Source organism: Aquarana catesbeiana, linkage group LG05 (genome assembly GCF_042186555.1).
Source record: "Aquarana catesbeiana isolate 2022-GZ linkage group LG05, ASM4218655v1, whole genome shotgun sequence".
Lineage (NCBI taxonomy): Eukaryota > Metazoa > Chordata > Amphibia > Anura > Ranidae > Aquarana > Aquarana catesbeiana.
This window is the reverse complement of record NC_133328.1, coordinates 522,801,702-522,814,657: the sequence shown is the minus strand read 5'-3', so window position 1 is coordinate 522,814,657 and position 12,956 is coordinate 522,801,702. Positions and strand designations below refer to the sequence as shown.

Below are 12,956 nucleotides of genomic sequence, written 5' to 3'. Positions count from 1 at the left end.
ACTGGAGAGCGCGAAATCTGGTGCATCTCTGCATAGAAACCAATCAGTTTCTAACTTCAGCTTGTTTGATTAAGCTTTGACAAAATAAAAAAACTGTAAGCTGGTTTCTATGCACAGCTGCACCAGATTTTGCACTCTTCAGTTTTAGTAAATCAATCCCAGTGCTTCCTAAACTATGGGTCATGACCAAATTCAGGCCATTTGAATTTATGTCCAAGCATGAAATCAGCATTGGTGAGTGGTAGAACTCTGACTATAATTGACAGCACACACGGGGAGCTAGTATGTGTGAGAAATGGGGAGGCAATTATCGAGAACAGACTGTGAAGTGAAGAGACCCAGTGCTACTTGAAATGTCTACTACTTAAAGAAAGTACAATGAATATTTTATTGCTCTTGGCTTTCCTAGAGCTTGCAGAAATGGAGAACAGCCTCCACAATGTGTTCCTTGTGGTGAAGTTTTTAGTAATGAAAGCCTTAAATTTAACTTGAAGGCATTTTTAACAAAACACTCACAGCATGAAAACAAACCCAATTAATTATTTAATGTTAAGGCAGAAATCTTCAAAAAACTGTTTTTTGACCAAGGAAGGGTAAGTCGTTTAAGGAAAAATGATCTTGTAAGACTACAGACATAAGTAGTTAGCTCGCGTCATTGCAAAAATGAATCAGCATGCTACGGTACATATCAAATGCATATAATGTCATATATATATATATATATATATATATATATATATATATATATATATATATATATACACCGGTATATATATATATATATATATATATATATATATATATATATATATATATAATTAAAGCATCATATACATATTAACCAGACTGTTTCCCAAATTAGACCTACCTAAACAGAAAGTAGCTGACTATAGAAGGAACAGCAGGCTCAGGATACCAATGGGGATGGTATACTAACCTTCACTGGTACCCAGAATCTGATATAACATTTTTTTTTTTGTCTTGTGCTTTTGCAACTACTATGGAGAAGATTTAGTAAAGCTGGAGCACACAGAAGCTGGTACAGCTGTGCATAGTAGCCAATCAGCTTTTAGGTTTTAGCCTAGGTTCACACTGACAGCGGGAATGAAATCATGGCACAATCTCATTCCTGCATGTCAGTCCCGACTTGGGGAGCGATTTCAGGGACATCTGTGCGGGTTTTTGCACAGATGTCTATTGAAATCGCTCCCCGAAGTCACCAAAAGTAGTACAGAAACTACTTTTGGGAAATGCGACGATTCGGACGGCGCCATTGTCGGCAATAGCCGCCGATTTGGTATGCAATTTGACATGTCAAATCGCATTCCAAATCGCTGCAATGTAAACCAGGGCTTATTGTCAAAGCCAAATTGAACAAGCTAAAGTTACAAGTGATTGGTTACTAATATGCACAGCTGCAACCTAATTCTGTGTACACCAGTTTTAGTAAATCCCCCCCTATGTCTTCGCTGGATGTTCTCCCAAATAATGCCTTCTTTATGATCCCTGCACTATGTATACCTTAGTCAGCTACTTTCTGTCTAGTATTAGCAGGGCTAATGTGGGATACAGTCTGGCTTATATGTAGCTATGATAATCTATATATGACAATATACTTGTTTTGAGGAAGTTTCTATTTTAATTCCAGCGCCCTATTATTTGTGTTGCTTAAATGCTGTATTTTCTAGAGAGGTAGTGCAAAACCTATTTTCCTTGCAGTTAGTATCATACCACCAGTTTAGGTAACATTGTTCTGGTTCTTATGTGCATTGCCCCCAAATTAATAATGCATTTTTACATACAGAACTGTTTGTTCTGGCCTGTCAGGGCCTATACTTGAACCTGGGACCTCTGCTGTGTCTGGTGATGACTCTTCTTGCTGAGCTACCTGAAACGCTGGACTGTCTCCTGTCTGATAAATTGGACGACCCTGCCTTTATGCCTTGACTTCTGCTGAACCTTAAACTCTTTGCTGCTCCCACGAACTTCCTGATTTAAGCCACATCTCTGCACTTCCTGTTTGCCAGATTATTGTGCTCTCTTCAGCCAATATCTCTGTCTCATCGTCCCTGCTGCCATTCATATTGTTCTACTACTCATTATCGACCCTTGGCTTGTTCCTCAACTACGCTTCTGCCTGATCCCAACCTGCAACTATTCGTTACTGATCTTTGGCTTGCTTTACTGACTACGCTTCTGTTTAATCCTTACCTGCTTATCTGCTTCTGGACCCTGGCTTGTTTACCTCCTGGTGGGGCGATCTTGAAGACTGTAACCTGGTATTAACACAGAGCAAAATCCATCTCCACCATCAGGAGCTCTGATGAACACTGGTTAGTACTTAGACTCCGCACCTCAGATGAGCCCGTTATCCGCCTGTGTACTTATCCTGATGGTCGATGGTAGTCCCGCTACTGCTATAGCAACTGGTCTTTGAGCCTGACTTCTGATCATGACATGACCATGACATTTAACAAAAATATCTGGTGTACCAGTATGATAACAATTGTCTTATTTGGGTACCAAATTTAAAAAGTTTAGGAACCCCAGTTCTAAGCTAATAGATGCCTATAACAACAATTTCCTGAGGTGAAATTAAAGAATAAGAACTACTGCTCTACTGTTTTTTCCTGGATTTATTGTGTATGTTAAGCACTCTTCATATTTTTATATCTAGTGTTCCATGTTTCATTTTATTACAACCAGTCTATGTTCTACTTCATTAGTGATAGCCGTAGTCCGTTTTATCTTTGATGATGTCAATCAAACAGCCTGTATTTTTAGCAATTGAGTAGAACCTTAAAGAGCGTTTAATAAAAGTTCTCAATTGCATTTATTAGGTTTCAATTTCTCCTCTATGCTGCATTACACCCACAAGAACTTTTTCCTATTATATTGCTTTGTCTGTAATTAACTATGGCAGGTCCTACTTCTGTCAAGTACAAAGCCCATAGATAAATACATTGGTACTTACAGCTGTCCTCTTCATCTGTGAAAACACTGATCACATAACAAGCGTACACAAAACCGATGAGCTGCACAGAGAAAGCAAAAGAGATCTCAGTTAATAGGTCAATTATGAAATGGAATTTAAAAACTGTAGTGTGCTGGCATTGTTAATTGAAATCAAGTATTATTAGCCTATTACACATTTTTATAAAAGTGAATCGGTAGTGTTCCTTGGTAGTAAACCCCTCTGATAACCTGTGAAAGTGGCTTTAGCTGAAGAGGTAATTTGCTTTCATTGTTGCAAATCCAATGTAATGAGTGCTGTATAGGTTTTGGCTGGACAGTCCATGCAGCAGCAAACATAGTAAATAACAGAAATAAATCATGTCAATGAACATTTAGTTTAAATTCACATAAGAATATATGCATAAGCAGTAGATGGCAGTTGCTGGTTCCAAAAACTTCAGCAGGATCTTCCAATGATCAAGATGTCTATGGGCACTTTGCAAACTCAGCAGATCATTCGTGGGTGAAAACTGAAATGTCTAAAACGTCCCTGCCATTTATCTGAGATTATTCAAGCACTGGAGCAAAAATACAAAACATATGTATCTATGCAGGAAACTATGGAGGAAACTTGTGAAGTACAGTTTTGCACTTATGCATGCACAATCTACACATCCAATGTCTATGATTCGCTAAAACTCAAGGCAAATATTATCCTTGGACAGGAGCAAGGATAACCATTCTTAAAGTTTGTATTGCAGTTAAATATGCATTTGCTTCTTTCAAATAATTTTAAAAATATGCCTTATCACAGACCCCAACATCCTAGGAGTGATCGGGGCAGAGATTCCATCACATTCCTCATTCCAGTTCTGTGATTGTGCAGTTTGTAAAATGTGCAGCATGACAAACATTGTAACAATCTGACTTCTGCCACTTTTACTTTTTCCACAATGGAAGCAAAAAATAATTATTTCCTATGTCTCTGGCCAGTGTCTGCAGTGCAATAGGTGGAATAGGAGTGACAGAACAGGTATTTGGTAAGATGCCCTAGCTGAAATGTGAAAAGCTAGGAATACAATCCAAAAAAGCAAATAGTTTTGTACAGTATTTCAACAGCTTTTAATAGAAAGGATGCTAATATACTGTATATCTATCTATCTATCTATCTATCTATCTATCTATCTATCTATCTATCTATCTATCTATCTATCTATCTATCTATCTATCTATCTATCTATCTATCTATATATACAGTAATACATTGGATTATGAGCATAATTCGTTCCAGAAGCATGCTTGTAATCCAAAGCACCCCATAAGAAATAACAGAAACTCAGATGATTTGTTCCACAATCACTGCTGGTGTATATGCAGTACTGTATGTGGCCAGAGGTGCGGGGGTGCTGGTGACGCTTAGAGATGCTCGGAGACACTTAGACACTCGGTAACTGTTGATACTTTCGGGTGCTCTGGCGCACGTTATGCCTGCCCCACCCAGCTGGGAGTGTCTCAGAGCATCTCCAAATTTCTCAGAGTTCTCCAGCGCCCCCGGACCTCTGGCCACATATGGTAGTACATACACCAGCGGCTTGAGCCCTGCTCGTCTTGCGAGACAGCGCTCGCAAACCAAGTCAGGGTTTTTTTTAAAAATATAGCTCGTCTTGCAAAACGCGTGTATTCCGCGTTACTCGCAAACCGAGCTATCACTGTATATACACTATATTGTCAAAAGTATTGGGACACCTGCTTTTAGGGTTCCATATTGAGCCGGCCCACCCTTTGCAGCTATAACAGCTTCTACTCTTCTGGGAAGGCTGTCCACAAGGGTTAGGAATGTGTCTATGGGAATGTTTTTTTTTTTTTTTTTATTAGGTTTCAAGTTCAGATACAAAGCAGAGCCTGTCAGGCATACCCAGGCTCAGTCCACATACATCAAATAAAACAAACAGTGTAAATAATAAAACCTTAACAGTAGTGCCGCTGTTGGCATTAGAACAAGACTACACGCTACAGTAACTTCTGAGATTGTTGGTATATACAAAGATGAAAATCACAACTCTTAGACATGTGGATTGGACATGGGTTCAACTACGTATACATATTCACCTAGTCAGTTGTAAGGTAATCCACTAACTAGAAGATTCAGGGTCAGTATTAGTAGACAGGTCCTCTACCCAAATGTCCCAAACCTTGTTGAATTATTTAGGACGTCCTCTCACTAAATAAGTTAAACAATAATTAAGTTAATAATTAAAGTGATTGTAAATGGTTTTTTTTGTTTGCTTTTTAAATAACAAACATGTTATACTTACCTGTTCTGTGCAAGGGTTTTGCACAGAGTGGCCCCAAACCTCCTTTTCTGGGTTCCCTCGGTGGCGCTCCTGGCCACTCCTCTTCATCGAGTGCCCCCACGGAGAGCCGCTTTCCATGGGGGCACCCATGCGGGCGCGCTCCCAAATCCTGCTGCTGCATCCATTGACACAGACAGCAGGACTCGGCCCTGCCCCTGGCTCCAATGTCACTGGATTTGATTGACAGAAGCGGGAGCCAATGGCTCCTGCTGCTATCAATCTATCCAATAAGGCCCCAAGACAGCGGCTTACCACAAGGTAAGAGTTGGAGCAGTGGATTTCCACTGGAGAAGAATAATTTCCCTTGCATAGAACAATAATAATCCTATCAGCATCCTGGAGGCCCGAAGATGAGCCAGAGTGTCCACCAAACCCAGCAAACAAACCTCCACTGTCCGGGGCACATGAATAGTGGTCACAAAGTGTATGGCCGAGACCACAGCTTCCCAAAAAGTTTGAATATAAAGGCATTACCAAAAGATGTGGATAAAGTCTGCCGAGTCCACTGCACACCGCAAGAATGGACGGATATATTCTGTGTAAACATGCAGGCGTGAGGTAGATCCTATGTAGGAGTTTGTACTGAATCAACCTGTCCCTTGCGGAAACCAGCTGTGGAAATGTACATTCCCATATTTCCTCCCAACCTTCATCATCTAAGCTAGGGATGTCTAGTGCCCATTTAGATTTAAGAGTTTCCAAACCCAAGTGGACAGAAGGAGACATGGTCTTATAAATAGTGGAGAGGGGTTTAGTGGGGGTATCAACTCTGAGTTGATATAGGGTCGAGGTATAAAAAGCTACTGGTTGCTGTTGCTGTAAATTGTATTTGAAAGGCATGTCTCAATTGTAGATATCTAAAAAAGTATATATTAGGTAGGTCAAAGTGCAATTTTAAGGTATCAAAGGGCTTTAGTTCTCCAACTAAACATATCTGCTCTATATATTTAATGCCCTTCACTGCCCAAACCTGCAGATCAGGTACAGAGGCGAACTCCGGTAATAATGGATTGAGCCATAGGGGAGTATGTGGTGAGATATGATCGGGAGGGCTAGGACATAGGACTTGAGCCAGCATCCAGGCTTTCAATACCAACACAGCCATTGGCTCCCGCTGCTGTTAATCAAATCCAATGGCACGGAAGTCGGGGAGGAGTCAAGTCCTGCTGTCCTTGTCAATGGACGCAGCAGCAGGACCCGGGAGCGCGCCAACATGGGTGCCCTGAGGGAGAGCGCTTCTCCGACGGGGCACTCGAGAAGAGGAGGAGCCAGAAGCGCTGCTGAGGGACCCCAGAGGAGGAGGATCGGGGTCACTCTGTGCAAAACCACCTGCACAGAGGAGATAAGTGTGACATGTTTGTTTTTAGGTTTACATATCCTTTAACTATGCATTGCCTATATGGCATTGTGTAAATATATGATTTATTTCTAAAACCATTAGCTAAGAATGGGTTGGTTGATGTGGATTACCATACATAATTGTTGTACCTAGTGATTAAATCAGCCAAAAATACAAAAGAGAAAAGCCCAATAGATTATTAAATTGAAAAAAAAAAAAATCAGCTTTTACTGCAATACTTACCTTCAATCCAGAGCTGGCCCCTGCAGTATTTCTTTTCTGCCATTAGGTGTCTTCAATCATCTAGGTTTAATGACAGCCAGCATCATTCAAACCACTTCCTCTGAGCCCAGGCTGTCATGGACCTGCCCCCCTGGGTCCATTACTGCATTATAATGTATCATTACATGAATGATGTTCAGAGCATTAACTGGGGCTGTGGGAGAAGAAGAAAAATGTATGCCTATGAGAAGACTTGGAAAAAAGGTATCTTAATTTTTTTTTTTATTTGGATTAGGGAGTCTAGAAAATCTAAACAATTTCAATTTACATAAATGGCTTCACTTTAAAATGGTCTCACCATTCAGTACCCTAAGTAGTGATGCACAAATCAATTGTCCTGTCTCACACTGAGCAGACATGAATCACTGTGTAAGATTCTCTGTTTTTACTATAATGCTTTGCTTCCAGTCTATTACTAAGCCGTGAAGCATGATAAAGCCGTATTACACCAGGCTTCATGGCCGTATTAGGGGTTCTGAGCTGAAAATGTTGAATGATGCAGAACACATTGTTTGACCACTATTATAATTAACCCTGACATTTCTGGTTCTGGAAATAGACTATAGAAACTATTATTCAGTCAGATCATTGGGCTTCTACTGACCTCTAAGCCCAGACTTTAATATTTTGTGTTGTTATTGTGACTTTATTTTTATTTTTTTGTGATCTTTATTTTTTCTTCATTTGGGGTGTAATTGTAATTTAATAATTTCCCTGTTAAGAATAATACAGTATTCAGTATCTGAATAATAATAGTTACTACAAAATTAGCCTACTCAAAGTGTTTGTAGCAAATTATTTAAGTGCATTCTAAAGCAAACCTTATATATCTTTTATAATAGGAAACAAAGGCCCAACCCTTGTGAGAGGAAGCTATCACCCAGTGCAAAAAACAAAACAAAAAAAGACCTATTATTCGTGTCAGCAATCCTGTGAGCTAATAACTTCCTCTGCTCCCTGCCTGTGCCGACTCTAATTAGCTGAATTGATCTCAGCAACCTCTGAGGACTACAGGACTATGCCCCATCATGTTAAGGGCAATAGCAGAGGGGTGGAGTCCTGAAGTCCTATCCTGTTTTTGTTGTCCTGATACAGTAGGGTGAGTGACTGTTGTCACTCTAGGACTTGAAGTGTGTTACTGGCAAAATCATCAGGTGAAAATAAAAGAAAAACAGCCTGGAAAAAATGAATGCAGTTACCACAACTATTTTATTTTTGGGTTTAGATGAGCTTCAACCACCTGAGTGCTAGCCTGTAATACCCCTTTATTACTAGTCCATTTTTCAGGTTTCAGCACTGTGATAGTCAGACTGATAGTTACTCCAGTATGCAACACTAAACTCAAATTAGTCTTTTATCAGTTTTTGAGACAGATGGAGCTTTCTTTTGGTGGGAAAAATGTTTCCCTTACTTTCTGTTAAAATAAAAATGCCACAATGGTACCAAAACACCAAAAATGACAAATTTTTGGTACAAAAGTGGCCAATGATTTTTTTTGGCTTTCATGCCAGGCTTTTGTCACTGAATTCAAATTCAAGTCAGTGCTCTCAGTGACATAAAATGTTTGTATAATCAAATGTTTTGGGGTTTATTTAATATAAAAACAATTATACTGTAAGATTGCATGTATGTTATTTCATAGGAAATTAGAAAATGAATAGTATAGTATTATATAGTATATATAGTATAGTAGTATATTGACTACTGCAACTCACTCCTCATTGGCTTACCTTTAAATAGACTATCCCCCCTTCAGTCCATCATGAATGCGGCTACCAGACTCATCCACCTTACAAACCGCTCAGTGTCTGCTACCCCCCTCTGCCAATCCCTCCATTGGCTACCATCCGCCCAACGAATTAAATTCAAAATACTAACAATAAGTTACAAAGCCATCCACAACTCTTCCCCCAGCTACATCACTAGCCTAGTCTTAAAATACCAACCTAATCGCCCTCTCCGTTCCTCCCAGGACCTCCTCCTCTCTAGCTCCCTCATCACCTCCTCCCATGTCCGCCTCCAGGACTTCTCCCGAGCCTCGCCCATCCTCTGGAATTCCCTACCCCAATCTGTCAGACTGTTTCCAAATTTATCCACTTTTAGGTGATCCCTGAAAACTTTCCTCTTCAGAGAAGCCTATCCTGCCTCCATCTAACAACTGCACTATTTTCTCCATTAGCTCATCCCCCACAGCTATTACCCTTTTGTATAACTTGACCCTCCCTCCTAGATTGTAAGCTCTAACGAGCAGGGCCCTCTGATTCCTCCTGTATAGAATTGTATTGTACTTGTACTGTCTGCCCTCATGTTGTAAAGCGCTGCGTAAACTGTCGGCGCTATATAAATCCTGTATAATAATAATAATAATAATAGTATAGTTGTCAACTCCATCTAGTGGCCATGCCATATTTTTGTACCCTAATAATATTTATCTTCACCCCCCATTTGCTTAGAAGAGTGGTTCTCAACCTTTCTAGTGCCTTGACTCCTTGATAAAATTTCCAAAGTTGTGCGGAATTCTAACAGTAAAATTATTTTGGTAGCGTGGGCTGTCAGCACCCAAGGCAAGACAAGTAATTTGTAACCCACGGACATTTAGCGCTCCCTTCCACTCGTACAGTATTAAACCCCTTATGGTACAATTTAGGATGTACCACTCTTTCTCTTTGTTCTCCTTTCTTTCCCTCTTATCTCTCTCTATCCTAATTTCTTTTTTTCTCCCCATCCCCCTCTCTAGCCGTCTTTTTATTTTTTTCTCTTATTCTTTCTCTCCCTTTTTCTTTGTTCCTCCCCCTCTTTTCCTCTCCCTTCCGTGTATTCTCTATTTTTATTTCTTCTCTTACTCCTTGGTGGGGGGTGGGGGGTGGGGGGAATGGGATGAGTGGCAGTGTTGGCGGGGAGTTGGGATAAGCGGCAGTGCTAGTGGGGCTGGGATCAGTCTACTTAGGTGCTCTTGATCAAGGTCATCTGCTGATCTGAAAACTGTAGGGGAGACTTTTAATGACAACTATATTTACATTTAGTGTTACTCACTGTGTCTCCAGCTCTGTGGTGTCTCGCAGCAGTGACACCTATGACAAAATCAGGAGATAGGGTCTCCTCCAGCCCCTCCCACTTCACATTCATCATCAGTCAGTTAACCTCTAGTCTCTACCCCCCAGCCATGCTGTGAACTGAATAGGTGGCTGTAAAGAGGCTGAGTGGGAGGCTGCGGGCTTCAGGAATGGCCCAGCTGGGCGGCCGCAAAAAGGCTGGGAGAGCGGTGCGGGCTTCAGGAACAGCCCAGGATTTGGTGACCCCTGGCAAATCGTCATTCAACCCCCAGGTTGAGAACCACTGGCTTAGAACAAATGTACATGCAGTTTCACAGGATGAATTGCTTTGCAAACTTTATATATATATATATATATATATATATATATATATATATATATATATATATATATATATACACATATATAAACAGTATCTCACAAAAGTGAGTACACTCCTCACATTTTTGTAAATGTTTTATTCTTTTCATGTGACAACACTGAAAAAAATTACACTTTGCTACAATGTAAAGTAGTAAGTGTGCAGCTTGTATAACAGTGTAAATTTGCTGTCCCCTCAAAATAACTCAACACACAGCCATTCATGTCTAAACCACTGGCAACAAAAGTGAGTACACCCCTAAGCAAAAATGTCCAAATTGGGCCTAATTAGCCACTTTCCCTCAGTGTCATGTGACTCATTAGTGTTACAAGGTCTCAGGTGTGAATGGGGAGTAGGTGTGCAACATGTGGAGCAGCCTATTACACGCCATAACCATCGGAATATTTGATATTCAATTAAGATATTTTGTACTTCTGCATGTATGGCAACACTGGTACAATTGGTGGTGTGAGTGCTATATAGGTCAATTGCTAGAACGGGATTTTAGTTAATGATATGTATGTACATGCTGTTTTAACAATGTTTAAATAAAAGATATTACATTTTAAATATTTTGAATGGGTATGCCTATAAAGTCCATTTTTCATTCTATGCCAAACAATTTCCAGCCTTGCTAAAGAAGCTGAGGGTAAAGGAGATGGACTGGCCAAGCATATTTCCAGACCTAAACCCTACTGAGCACCTGTGCGGCATCCTTAAACGGAAGGTGGAGGAGCACAAGGTCTCTAACATCCACCAGCTCCGTGATATTGTCATGGAGAGTGGAAGAGGACTCCAGTGGCAACCTGTGAAGCTCTGGTGAACTCCATGCCCAAAAGGGTTAAGGCAGTGCTGGAAAATAATGGTGGCCACACAAAATATTGACACTTTGGACCCAATTTAGATATTTTCACTTAGGGGTGTACTCACTTTTGTTGCAAGCGGTTTAGACATTAATGGCTGTGTGTTGAGTTATTTTGAGGGGACAGAAAATTTACACTGTTATACAAGCTGTACACTCACTACTTTACATTGTGTCATTTCTTCAGTGTTGTCACATGAAAAGATATAATAAAATATTTACAAAAATGTGAGGAGTGTACTCACTTTTGTGAGATACTGTACCTATATATGTATATATATATATATATATATATATATATATATATATATATATATATATATATATATATACATATATATACAGTTGTGCTCATAAGTTTACATACCCTGGCAGATTTTATGATTTCTTGGTCATTTTTCAGAGAATATGAATGATAACACAAAAACATTTCTTTCACTCATGGTTAGTGTTTGGCTGAAGCCATTTATTATCAATCAATTGTTTACTCTTTTTAAATCATAATGACAACAGAAACAATCCAAATGACCTGATCAAAAGTTTACATACCCTGGAATGTTGCAGACACGGAAGGTGGCACACACAGGTTAAAATGGCAATTAATGGGTTAATTTCCCACATTTGTGGCTTTTTAAATCACAATTACTGTCTGTGTATAAATAGTCAATGAGTTTGTTAGCTCTCACATGGATGCACTAAGCAGGCTAGACACTGAGCCATGAGGATGTAGAAAAGAACAGTCAAAAAACCTGCGTAACAAGGTAATGAAACTTTACAAAGATGAAAAAGGATATAAAAAGATATCCAAAGCCTTGAATATGCCAGTCAATGCGGTTTAATCATTTATTAAGAAGTGGAAAATTCGGGGCTATTTTGATACCAAGCCAAGGTCAGGTAGACCAAGAAAGATTGCAGCCACAACTGGCGGAAGAATTGCTCAGGATACAAAGAAAAACCTACAGGTAACCGCATGAGAAATACAGGCTGCTCTCCAAAAAAAGATGGTGGGGCTATTTTTAAGGAGCACAATTCAACGATACTTGAACAAAAAAGAGCTGCATGGTTGAGCTGCCAGAAGGAAGCCTTTACTGCGCCAATGCCACAAAAAAGCCAATGAGGCATGTCAAGGTGTTGTTGAGCATATTGTAACCAGGCTTTTTTGTGGAACGGCTTCTTTCTGGCAACTTGACAATGCAGCTCTATTTTGTTCAAGTATCATTGTATTGTGCTCCTTAAAAACAACCACACCATCTTATTCCAGAGCAGCCAGTTGTCAGGGATCAGCGGCTAGGAGACCAGACACGTAGCTACACAAGGAGACTGAGACCAAACAAAGGATATAATATTAAAGTGATATTTATTTACAGTGAAACACACTAATACACATACACAACAACCAGTGAGAACATAAACCACTACAGCAAACAAAATAATAAATTATATACTAAAGAACTAAACTGAAGACTAAATACAACTATATACAAGGGAATGCAGGGATACAAGGAAGGGACTGCAAGGACACAATGAAGGGAATCATTACTAGGTACAAGAGTAGGGAGCAAGACAGGAACAAGGCAGAGGGGAGCAGACTGGCTAAGCATGAACAACAGGCAGCAAGGAAGGAACCAGAATTGTGATGCGCCGGGAAGAGAGGAGAAGCCTTAAGTAGCCCCTCGGCAGCTGAACACTTATTTACCTGATTACCCCAGCCTTCTGGCTCCTGGGAGACACCTGCTGGTGGCCACTGGAG

The 12,956-nt window shown here is 40.1% G+C and overlaps 1 protein-coding gene across 1 annotated transcript in view; it reads right to left on the bottom strand.

Annotated features, from left to right (window-relative positions):
* NKAIN3 (sodium/potassium transporting ATPase interacting 3) overlaps nt 1-12,956 on the bottom strand; it is a 650,331-nt gene that overhangs the window by 52,880 nt on the left and 584,495 nt on the right. The window contains exon 7 of the mRNA XM_073632827.1: nt 2,975-3,035. Within this exon, the coding sequence (XP_073488928.1) occupies nt 2,975-3,035 (61 nt within the window). The remainder of the gene's footprint in view (nt 1-2,974; nt 3,036-12,956) is intronic.